General features: G+C 45.4%; 1 protein-coding gene across 1 annotated transcript; it reads left to right on the top strand.

Moving 5' to 3' along the window:
• The first annotated feature begins 6,027 nt into the window (after window positions 1-6,027).
• On the top strand, window positions 6,028-11,585 carry LOC144103740 (uncharacterized). Its single transcript, XM_077636394.1, has 3 exons — window positions 6,028-6,051; window positions 9,032-9,097; window positions 11,272-11,585. Exon 3 carries the CDS (start codon window positions 11,280-11,282, stop codon window positions 11,583-11,585), a length of 306 nt encoding a protein of 101 aa, XP_077492520.1. The 5' UTR covers window positions 6,028-6,051; window positions 9,032-9,097; window positions 11,272-11,279.
• The last annotated feature ends 716 nt before the right edge of the window (window positions 11,586-12,301 follow it).

Below are 12,301 nucleotides of genomic sequence, written 5' to 3'. Positions count from 1 at the left end.
AGTTAATGACATCCCAGTCGAAATCAAGAGAAAGAAATCGACTCCCATTTGCTCCACATGCAAAACCTGAAGGTACAATCCAAGGATGACTCGATTTTATGAAGTATCGGACATTTTCTTTTATTTGCTAACATAGTTCTCTATACGGGATCGCAAACAGATGAGGCCTTGTTGAAGCGATGCTGACAGCGGAATTGAGATCCCATGTTAGCATCCGGTTTTCAAGTCTGCCTTCACCCAGTCGAACGGAAATTTCTCATCCATGTCACCCATGTCCGCTTTTCATAATGACAGCGGCGGAGCACCCTTTCTCATATGGTCGTCTAGGCACCGATTTGCGTCGGTCTGTTTGCTTCCTGCAGGAGCCGTGGCCCCGTTGACGAGCAACTCGACGGCTGAGCCGCTTGCACCTTCGACAGTTTTCTTCCCGTGCTTGGGGAAGTACAGAGTCCCTTCGGCCAGTATGTTCTCGCCACTACTCGGTCGGCCATAGGAAGGCCACAGGAGCGACGTGAAGTGGTTGAAGTGCACGGCGATGACCCCGGCCGCCAGCAGCTCGAAGGCTGTGCCCGCAACCCCGTAGACAACCATGTACTCTGGTTGCCTAGGTGAGCGGGAGAGGTCAGCTTGCGGCACCGAAGTCTCTGGACGGTCAGGGTCTGCACTGTCGATGGCGGCGGCCAGGCACAGTGGCTGATGGCATGCGACCACGGCGATTACCGGGGACGGGGCTCGTGGATTTCCGTGGGCCTCCGATCGCAGCCCTGGAAGTCGCAGTCCTGCAGCGAGGCTGAGAAGACGCGACCGTTCTCTGCCAAGGATTCTTCTTCTGTGCCGCGTGCTGCCGCGTGTCGTCCGGGTTTCTGTTTCCTTCTTTTGGGCCCCAGCACTAGCACGTTCCACGCGATGCGTCAACGAACCTTCCGTCGCCATTTCAGATAAAGAATTCTGCTATCTGCACAACCGGCTGCACCCTGCTTGTGTTTAGCAACATTTTTCTTGCCACGCGCATTAACTTGTTCCCACGTAGTTTTGACGTATGAAGTTTGAGGTGTTTACTGTAGACGTACTTGCTCGTTTTTTCCATTAAATTTCAATTGTTGTTGTTGCCTTAGTGACATGGCACATACCCACAACGGGGTAGAGGCCAGGATTCAGTGAGGAGAGCCAAAAGAAGAGGCTAAGCTGGTGCCAAGCTAATGGCTGCGAGTCAGTTCTAGTGGTGTCTCCCGTCTTGTTCTTTGTGCTCTGTCAGTGTGCGCTGCTTTCGACGTCCTGAAGCACATGAATTCCTGGACGAGTGCGATTAACATAAGTTGCAATTGTCGAAGTACTTTGCTCCTTTAAGAGATAAGTGTCTCCGGGACTGCTACGACAAATCCCGGGAGTGTTCACAGTAGCACACTGTTGAGTTCTAAATTCCCCAAAAAAACTTGGTTTCCTTCTTTCATCGTTCAATGCTCAGGTATAGAGCAGGTTTCCGCCGAGCAAACTTACATTCTTTCAGATTCAGCACCTCATATTGCCTACAAGCACTCGGCACAGCTGTGGGCACTAAAATGGCACCAAACTATACCAACACATTTATGCATAACACTGAATCCAACTGTATTCCCGCTTTTAAGAGAAAACCGGCTTTGTACTAAAGCTCCCTTGACATATTCATGACATGAACAGAAACCTAAAAACAACTCACAGAGTATATTGACCCATCTAAGAACGTAGATCGAAATCTGTTTCACGCATGCCTTCTTTATCAATCAAATTAACCTAATGACTACTTAATTGGAGTAGTACAAAAACCAACTGACAGGTAACAGTGCCTCCATTTCCATAGTTGTCACACACGTCAGTGCGAAACTGCAATTTTATACTCCCAGGCTCCCAAATCTAAACTCGCCTGCTTCCGCTCCAAAGATTTTGATGAAAATGGTAATCGCAGGCGTGGTGATACTTTGAAAACCAAAACCCACTCCTCCCCACTCGATCAGGAACCCGATTGTAATCCGGCCTATACCTTCAAAGATGTTACAACATACAATCAAGATAGTCAACGCCTTTAGTTGCGCCCATGTAAAGGCCTCAAAAAGCCGGAGGAGCGGCACCTTCTCCGCCTCTCTTTCAGGCAGAAGTTTGGAAGTGTCATATCCATAGCAGATGCAACCTTTGCGACCGATAACGAGGTTTCTTCATCATGGTCGCCAGTTATAGTCACCAAATGCTTTCTTCCTCTTCTATGCTCATTAAATAAGGCATCTAAATTGATGTACACTTAGGTACCATCGGCACTTCTTGCAACAAAGATTTGTACTTATGATTTGTATTTTTCCTTCCTGTGTGCTTACCCCATGCCGTTTCATTTCTATATTCACGTATCTCAGTGATCCTGTTATGAATGTATGCCACACGCTGTATGCCATTCTCGTGCTGCTGTCAAGTCATTGTAGGGTGCGTCGACCTCTGTCAAGCCTTTTCTCTGGCTTTTTGTCGGCGCAGCCAAGATCCTCAAGATGTTGAATAAAATTGAATTGAATAATGAGTGCCACTGCCTTCAGTGGCGGCGTTGGCATCGGTATCGCCAGCACCGAGAAGCGCTTGGACAGCAAGTGCGTCACGAGACATCGTGCCAGCACAGCCAGCCACCGCTCGAGCTCCCTCTTCTACGACCTACACCACGCTACGAGACTGTCTGGACTAAACCGGGACCCCGTCCTTCGTAATGGAGGTGTCGCCGACCCATGATACATCCCAGGGCCTCGACAACGAAGGAGACAAGGCAGGCAAGAAGAAGAGGCGTAAGAAGAAGGAAAGTGAGTAAGACGTGTGTTTTCTTGCAATGCTGCGAGCCGTTCCCTGTCTTTCCGTTTGTCTTTATCTCTCTCTTCTCTCTCTGCGAGCCGTTCGCGGAACACTTTTGGTCACATTGCCTTCTGCTACACACTTATGCGGTCGGGTTCGCCGCGTTTCGATGGAGGCGAAACTCAAAGGCGCCCGTGCGCTGTGCGATGACAGTGCACTTTAAAGATCCCCAGGTAGTCGAAATTATTCCAGAGCCCTCTACTACGGCACCTCTTTCTTCCTTCTCTCACTCCCTCCTTTATCCCTTCCCTTACGGCGTGGTTCAGGTGTACTCCGAGATGTGAGACGATACTGCGCCATTTCCTTTCCCCAGCAACCAATTTTCATTTTCCTTCAACACAGGTTTTGCTGCTTTCTGAAGGTACCGAGTTTAATTATTGCTTTTTAATCCTTTTTGTTTATTTCTCGTCCGTACGAGTGCTTTTCGCTTTCTGCTGCGGCCTGCGTTGTCAGAAACAGCCTAACGGCCTTGCATATGCCTTGTTGTGGTCGAGGAGTCACTGGTGCCTTTTCTAGCTGAGCAAGGTGCTGAGCTTTCATTATCGGCTGGTGAGGTCGAGGTAACTTTTGCCGCTCAGTGTACTGGGCAGAAAGCGGTGGAATACAAGGAGGTATCTAACCTAATGATTCATCTCCCTTTCTCAAGGTTCTGTTGCTCCTAGCCCCGAGTTCAAAGAAGAGGTCGATCGAAGCAAAGCGGCGACACCTGGTGGTGAGTTATCCTTGTTCCCGCACATCCTCTAAGCTCTTCAGCACTGTGCTTTTTGCTTGCTGCCTGATAAGAAAAAAAAACTACGGGGACGCTTAAGTCGCCTTAAGTTTAGAATGCAATAGCACTAGATTTCACATCTGTCGGTCCATCAGACGCCATATTCGGACTGCTAGCCGCAGTGGCAGGTGGCTGCTACGCTGTGACGCTGATGGCATAGCTCAACACAAGGTCACGTGACTTCTTTCGACCAATAATTACTTTAACTGCCGCCTGCCAAGGTGGACCCGTTGCTAGCTATCCGGCGGCCACCTTCCACAGTGGGCAGGTTGCGATGACACCACAGGGTCACTTGAGCTCTGTCAATCAGTCAGGGTGGATCATCAGGTTAGGTTGTGATGACGTCAGACGCTCACACCACTTCTCTCGACCAATCAGCGAAGTTAGTGACACCGGATGTGAGCAGGGTTTTCATGTGACAACTCTAATGTTATCACATTAAATGCAACTCGCAAACGGTTCATGCCAATTATTGTCTCCGTCCTCCATGCTGATCGTTTAATCCGCTTAATTCTCTCGGGGCGTTCGGTATTAGGACAATCATTTGTCCTGCAGTGGAACCAACTCTGCCGAGATGGATGCGCTTAACAAATGCGCGAAACTAGTGGCACAAAGAAAGGAAAATGGTGATAGTGCTGGTGCTTATAATAGTGATAACACTAAACATAATTTACCAGTGGACATTACTAGAGTAACGTGACAGAGTGGACGAGAAACCGCATACGCTTGGCGTGTACTACGTTTATCACGATTCGCAAGTCTAGACTATATCCTTTTTCTCACATGATTCAGTTAAGTATGACACGGATCTCGAGGGAAGTGGCGCACAACCCACCCTCGAGGAGTATTCCAAGTTTTTCGACGAAGAAAATGGGTCTGACCTCAGTGCTAACTATAAGACGAAAGTGCATTTATGTTCAGCCATATTTAGCCGTTGCGCTGAGGGACCAATCAATTCATTTCAGCTTAAGCATGCTGGACCTGGCCGCAAAGCTGAACACTCCTAGCCGCACAGGCCAACCGTGGAAGCATGCTCTGCAAAGTCGAAGTCATCCCTGTATTTGAGAGAGAATTGAAAAAAGCTGCGGTGTTCTCTACTGAAACGCGGAGGAAATTATTCCATAACTATTCGAAAATTCGAAAACGAATTTCAATTGTTTCAAATAATTTCGAGCATTCCGTATATGATTCCTTCAGCGGACGGAACAGAATGAAATTCGATTTTTAATTCGAAATTTCGAATAACTGCACACCTCTAATCGTATATAATTAACGACAGTTAGCGCTTGTCCGTGTCTTCTCCTTCGTTCTGTATTTTCTGTGCGCTATTTTCTTCACTTCAATTCAAGCAATTTGATGTAGAAAAGTTGCACCGGCCTTGTACAAATACTCATACAGTTTATTAAAAAATGCTGAGGCGGAGTGATGAGACTTGCGAGCTTCTAGCAGTGTGTATGAGTCTGCGAACTTAGGTAAAAAAAAAAATGAGCTGTAGACCGTTAAAAGAAGCATAATATCCTTAAAGCATTGACGCATATATGTAAGTGGGTCTTGTATAAAAGTGAGCGCTAGAATTCTGCTTCTTACGAGAAGAGGATTTCAGATTGTAGTGGGTCTTGTATAAAAGTGGCCGCTAGAATTCTGCTTCATACGAGGCGAAGATTTCAGATTGTTCACCACTTACCCGCTGAGTTGTCGAAGCGACACTACACGTCTCATCTGAATTCACCTTGTGCATCTCTTACAGCGGAGGAGAGCAAAAGTAAGTTCGTTCCATTTATACACTTAGCTGTTCACTAAATTTACAAGGTCACTTGTAAGGTGTTCGCACCATATGGCAATGAGATTCAAAGCGAAAATAATTGTCTTGATGTTACCATGGTGCATTAATAACTGTGCTTATTAAATTCGGAAAATTTGTTTCGTTGTTGAAACGACTACACAGAAGACTGCAAACCCTGCATTAAAGAATAAATTTCTGGCGAAATTATCAGCACAGGCACGGTTCGCCATATTTTTGGTAAAATAAAGAAGTTGCCCAGTGTGTTCGCTCTGCTACGTAAGGCGTCAAGCTCAGTGATAGCTGAAGCAGTTTTGCTGGTTCTTTTTTTCTAATGCATAATACGGGCACGAAAATCTAATATCTAGGAACTTCTGTGGCAACCTAGCCTGCAACAGCTATCTCATCGGGCACACTGTCACGTCCCTGGAGCTGGTAACGTGAGCGTGAACCCGTGACTGTCACATGACCGTATATTGACCTATAAGCTGCGCAGAACTTCCTAACACAATTTTCGGTGCAAAAAAAAAAAATGAATCCTCGAGACGTTAGCGCATAGAAACTATTAAAGTACAGCGTGACTTTTTTTTTTATTCTTGTCCTTATTTACCAGGAAAGAGACACAAGCCGAAAGCCGGGAGACGTAAGTACTCGATACGTTGTTTTCATAGTTGCATCGGGGAATTAAAATGCTCTGTAAAGTTTATTCTCTAAACGGGCGCATATTGACAACTGACAACAGCGTACGTATCAACGTGCACTAGTTGATCATTTTCGCAGCTTCCGCGAATGGTATATTCTTTTCATGGAAACAGCGCAGCAGACGGGACCAAGAAAGGAAGACACACACACGGGCACTGCCTTCCTTTCTTGCTTCCTTTCTTGGTCCCGTCTGCTGCGCTGTTTCCATGAAAAAAATGTACCAACAAGCCCGGCTTACTCCTTTGTTTGGCGAATGGTATGTTCTGTTCGCCAAGAACTATTTCCGCTCTAAGCGCACTTTATGCACCTAAAACAAATTCGGGTATTCAAGAGCCCGCAGTGGCAAAGAGACTTAATTTAGGATTGCTGTTCTCGTGACAACAGGGCCTGAATGGTCACTGCGCGGGAAATAACGAAAAATTTAGGCTTAATAGATATCTGAAGGGATTCGGCAACGCCTTAATTAATGAGGCACTAAGGAAAAATTTAATGTCGTTTGTACCGATAAACTACCACGTTTCAGTCAAAAGAGGCCACTTTCAATAAAATTCTCGCTTTTGCAAACTTTAAAAGCAACGTGATAAAAGAAATGCAGGTATCATAACCACCAGGTGTTTTCACAATTATTTTGTGTGACGTCCTGACAGTTTTTCAGGGATCCCTGAGGCTACGCGATACCGCTTTGACTCCCAAACAATGATCATGGAGGCCTTTTTGTTCATGACGTCACCAGGTTGACTCCAACAACGGGGAAAATTTTAACGCGATGTAGCGTTAAGGGTCCCGTTCATGGGAGAACCGGGCGTTAGCGTCGGCGTGTCCAGAAAAGCAGGTGGAAATGAAATTAAAATAAATTCAACGCAACTGTCACCTGCCCACCTCGGCACTGCGCACGAGATTAGCAGGAGCTCTGGAAGGATGACCTGAGTCTCACAAGTATTTCCGGTGGCTTTGTTTAAAACAGCCACCTCCTGTGGCAGTGGTGCATTGCTTAACCGCGTTACCACTTTATATATATGCCAGGAGTGACGTCAGGATTCCCCGCGATATATGGATGCATTGTAGACAATGACTAAATCCGCACATATGGGCATATAGACAGAATGTCGCGACAGTGAACGAGTACTTGCTCGGAAGGGAGCCGTAAAGCATTATGTGATGGTGAAATAAACAACATTGACGGTATCTGCGAAGTGAAGAGGACCCTGCAGGCCGCCAGTGGGGCCCCATTAATGATATCGCGTCATACCCCTAAGGCGGAGCATAGCTGTCCCTACAAGCTTTTGAAGTCCATGTATTTTTCTCGGCGAGAAATGCGCTTTTACAGCCGGGTAAACAAGAAAACAGAGAGAAAGAGCCAGGAAATCAGTTTAGCTGTCCTGAGTGTCTCTTTGAATGCCCACCGCTGGTAATTAATTAACCTCTTCGTTCGAGCCAGCTCGCAAAATTCTGTCGCCGAATTGTGTTTCATTTCAGCATGAAAGAAAATATCAACAAATTTTAGCTCGTGCAAAGAGCCATGTTTGAGGAACGTATTTACTGTCGGCATTCGAGAGAATAATCGCGCTAGCGCCACTCGTCCGGTGCACTGCTTAGCTCTCGAAAAGGCTGTGTTGCGCATTCATTATATCAGACTCAGGCAGCGAAACGCATCTAGCCATGCACACTAATCCTGACAAGTCTTGGCAAATTTCCGTGGGCTTCTAAAAGGCGAGAGGGTAGGGTTTGATAGATGGAGATTAACGACTCCGTTCGTTTTGCATAAAAGGCACATGATGTCATGCACTCTCACGCCGCCTGTTGGTTTTAAATTCGGAGTGCATTTATAAGCCGCACCCCTATATATCCTCTCCGGGTTTCGATGCGAAACTTTTCGAGAAGTGTAAGCACTTTTAACTCGCAAATGGAATGCAAGGAATGCACCTGTAGCAAGCAGCGGCTGCTGTCTACTTAACGGGACACTCGGTACAAAATGAAGTTGACCTGGGTCGATGGAGTAGCGTTTTCGTATCACAAAGAAACCAATCTCACCGAGAGCGGAGCAGACCACACCTCTCCATGATTCCTCCCCGACTGGCCCACATGAAGGTACAGACCAGGTAGCTTGAAGACATGTTTGAAGTTTAGTTTGAAGTTTAGTTTATTTCTTAAAATACATGAGAAATGCATGCACACACCGATTGATCATACAGTGAGAGGTATCACAGCAATATGCAGTAATGGACCTCTTATAATAAAATGTATGAACTAATGACAATTTTTACCAATATCAACCGCGAACATTAATGAGTTAATGCATACCAAGTAAACAGTATGGCATATTAGATAAAAGCACATATTGAAACAAAAAATAGAGAAACCACCGATAGGAGAAACACAAAAAAAAACAAAACAATTAGCCTAGTAGTTTCAAAGAAACATGTTAAGTTGGCGTTTAAATGACGACAAAGATGACGCTATTTTAATATCATAGGGCAATGAATTCTAAAGTTTGATTAATGAAAATCCAACTGCTTTAATTCCGAGGTTAGTGCGAAATTTCGGAACCAAAAAATTATTCCGATGTGAAAAGCGCGTAACATTTCAGGTCGTGATATCCTTTAAGAGTATCAATTGCAGAACATTGTGATTATTAACTACCCTAGAACAAAATACACCTACATTTATTGTAATGATATTATTAACATTGAGTATGTTAAGCTCGCTATATAAATGGGATGTAGGAAAATACCGGTTATTCCATGTTAGAATCCTGACAGCTTGGTTCTGAACAAGTCGAAGAGACGATAAGTGGGAACGGTATGTCAGCCCCCATGAAGTAATGGAGTAATTTAGATGGCTATGAATGAACGCTTAGTGGAGAGTCACTAAAGCACGCAAGACTGGGAATGCAGGTTCAGTGGAAACTTCTCCTCTTGCAGGGAAGCATCACGACCATCCAGCCTCCGTAGCCTCGGAGCCGAACCAGGAAAACGCCGAAGGAGATGGTATAAGTTTCTGAATTTCATTTTTAGTGGCCTGCGGTCAAAACACCATTAAAGAGACGCTTAGCATTTCGCCGCGGCATTCATGCTTATCAGCTAGCCGCTCGGTCAATCCCGCTTAAGGTGATTTACATATTTACGCAGGCTTAAGATTACTGCTGCTATCAATACCGTCCGTTACACGCGACAGCGTATAGAGCTCGTTCGGACGAAAAGCCGTCGGCATATTCGGCAACGCGGGTCGAAAAAAAATCGGGGGCTGCGTAAAAAAAAAAAAAGGGAGCCCTCCACTACGGCACCTCTTCCTTCCTTTCCGCTTTCACTCCCTCCTTTATCCCTTGCCTTACGGCACAGTTCAGGTGTCCAACGATATATGAGAGATACTGCGCCATTTCCTTTCCCCCCAAAACCAAATTAAAAAAAAACCTTATCACGGAAATTTGTGGGCCTAGGGATCGATGATTGCTTGGTGTGTGATAGGCGATGACGAGTTAATGAAAAAATAGTAACTTACGGATTAATTAAGGAAATCAAGGAATTGGAAATAGGGGGATCAAAGGTGTCAAAATTCTCAGAATGAAGAGCCAATACTTGATGATGCGAATTAATAAAATTTAGAGTGTGTAATTGATCAATCAATTGCACCAATTTAAAAAATATGCAGTGGCATAGCTCGGCCATGCCAGGATATACGTAGCGAAAGCTAAGGCATAGCTTGGTTAGCCTTGGTTAATCTTGATTGCAAGTCCAGGTTAGTCTGGTTGTCTGACTAGTTGTTGTCACGTGACAAGTCACGTGGTTGGTCACGTGGTGCGGTGCGAGCCCCACGAAACTGCGAGTTCGTGGCCAATGTAGCTTTCGCTACAAAATTAATATGTGTTCAAAAGTGTCAAACTGCTCAGAACTAAAATCCTAACCCACTGCGCTCTTGCGTCATAGCCTTAAGGCGGAGCTTAAGTCTCCTCCCCAATTTTGTATCTGCAGCTGGAGAGTAGGACTGAACCTGAAGTTTTGTATCTGGAGGACGGGATGGGACAAATTCGCTTTGAAAGGCGCTGGCAACTTTCCTGTGGGAGAGCAACCACAATGACACAAAAAGAATAGAGGGGCCAAAAAACAACCACATCCACATCAACAACCGGATTTAAAATACATTCCGCAACAAACTCATGATGCCAGGCGCATAGTAAGAAAATGAAATGAACGTCAGAACATATGGATAGGAACAAATATTTGGCACATAAGATTTCAGAAACTGGCGCGTATTTGGTTCAAACCGAATTCTCTTTAAAGTACAGAAAGACCGCTTTTAAGGCACTCACAAGCTTCTATCACTGCTTGCTTGCAACCGCGCGCTTGTTTGCATGCATCGAAAGCATAACACCACGATCTTAATGTCTACAGGTTGCTTGTGCCCAAGAAGGTAAGAAATGAAGAAATGTGAAAGATAGCAGCGGAGTAAGCTGACACTTCAAAAACCTTGACGACGCCTAACTGAACTTTAAGAGTGCAAAGCGAGAGGATTAGAGATCCCTCCCTCAAAAGTGATCTTTCTTTTTCAAATATGCATAGATCGCGGGGAGTCCTCATAGCATTCCTACCGCCATGGTGCAGCGGTTAAGCGATGCGCCACTGCCCTGTTGGTGGCTGCTTAAAACAGTCCCCAGTTCGGCTTGTGAGACCCTAGTTGCTTTTCGCCCCTGCTGAAAAAAGTTCTATTATGCAATAACCTCATTCAGGTTTCGTCGTACAAATATTATACAATTTGTATGATGTCTTATGACATCTGTATGGCATGTATGATTTTGGAGAAATGAAAGACATTTGTATAACTTTGATAACTGTATGACATCTGTATGAAAAACTGTACGAGTTTATTGCATTATAGAACTTTTTTCAGCATGTACAGCTCCCGTAAGGCTCATTTTTGTGCAGACACTTCTTCGGGAGGATGTCTATCTCTCGACCAATGACCGAATGCACGGTGCAACTTTGGGAAGGTGCCAATTACACTGAATGTGTTTAATTAATTTGATTGCCACCTGTCATGGTGGGCCGGTTGCAGCCTGCCCCGGTGACAGATGGGCCGCCTGCTTTCTCGTGACACGGACAGAGGGCGCTGGCTTTTCTCGTGAACGCAACCTCTAATGCTATCGCGTTATTAACTCTCTTCGCAGTGTCACCTATGGGTCGGGAAGAGACCCGAGAAGCGCAGGTTGGAGGCGAGGTTAACGTCCCCCATCAGCCTCCGGATGACCACAAGCGAAGTGTACCAGGAACGACGGATCCGCACGCAGAGCAGGAACTGCCAGCGCAGGAAGCCCATCAGCAGCAGCAGCGACCTGGCCAACAGGAACCTCAGAAGAGAACACAGGACGAACAAAAGAAAGAACAGCAACAGGAAACAAATCAGCTGAAGCAACCAGAGGCAGTTGTTCGTCCTGGTAAGTGGCAGAGGCTTTGCACGTACCGAGAACGACTTGCAAAGTAAAAGAAATGAAATGGAGAACTGATATACTAAGAATGTCATTTTTCTCCAAAAACAATAAATCATTTTCCCTTAAAGGCCCCAATGGGGCATTACATAAGGGGCGGGGGGGGGGGGGGGGAACAAATGGTAATAAGTGCCCCCAGGGAGTCTTTTCAGCAAAATGTAATGAATTTTTTGCTGCCTTGCTGTAATTTTATGGTTGTGTGTGTTTGTATTAAATTATGCTGCATTTTGTTTCTGTTAGTATTTTTTTCTCTTCTGTCCCTGCCACTATGACGTATGATTATGTTGTAACTCTCCCCCCTCCCCCCCCCCCGTGATGCCAAACTGGCGCTGTGGGTAATGTGATAAGTAAATAAAGGAATAAATAAATAATTAGGGAAGTAAAATGTGTAAGAGGGGAAATATTAAAGCGGGGTTTCGTGTACGGAGAAAGAAATGGGATGCCTAAATGAGGCTGTTCCAGAAGTCCTGAAAAAGAAAAAAAAAACTGGCATTCAACTTCTAGAGATTTTTGAAAACTCTACACATTTGAAAAAAATCTCCGCGTAAAAGTCAGGACCGCAGTGACGACGGAAGACCAACACATAGCGCACCGTTGTAGTGTTTTGGTGCTGCGTTTTGAAATTCATGAAGTGAACCAACTATGCCGACAGAAATCACTGTTGTTCTTCAAACAAGCGGTGTAGATTAAGCGAGGACCCTTCAAACGGTAG

The sequence above is a fragment of the Amblyomma americanum genome, chromosome 9 (assembly GCF_052857255.1).
Source record: "Amblyomma americanum isolate KBUSLIRL-KWMA chromosome 9, ASM5285725v1, whole genome shotgun sequence".
In the NCBI taxonomy this organism is placed as follows: Eukaryota; Metazoa; Arthropoda; class Arachnida; order Ixodida; family Ixodidae; genus Amblyomma; species Amblyomma americanum.
This window is presented reverse-complemented; position numbering and strand designations above follow the sequence as displayed.

Coding starts and splice junctions, on each gene's coding strand:
- LOC144103740 (XM_077636394.1), top strand. CDS start 11,280: ATGGGTCGGGAAGAGACCCGAGAAGCGCAGGTTGGAGGCGAGGTTAAC.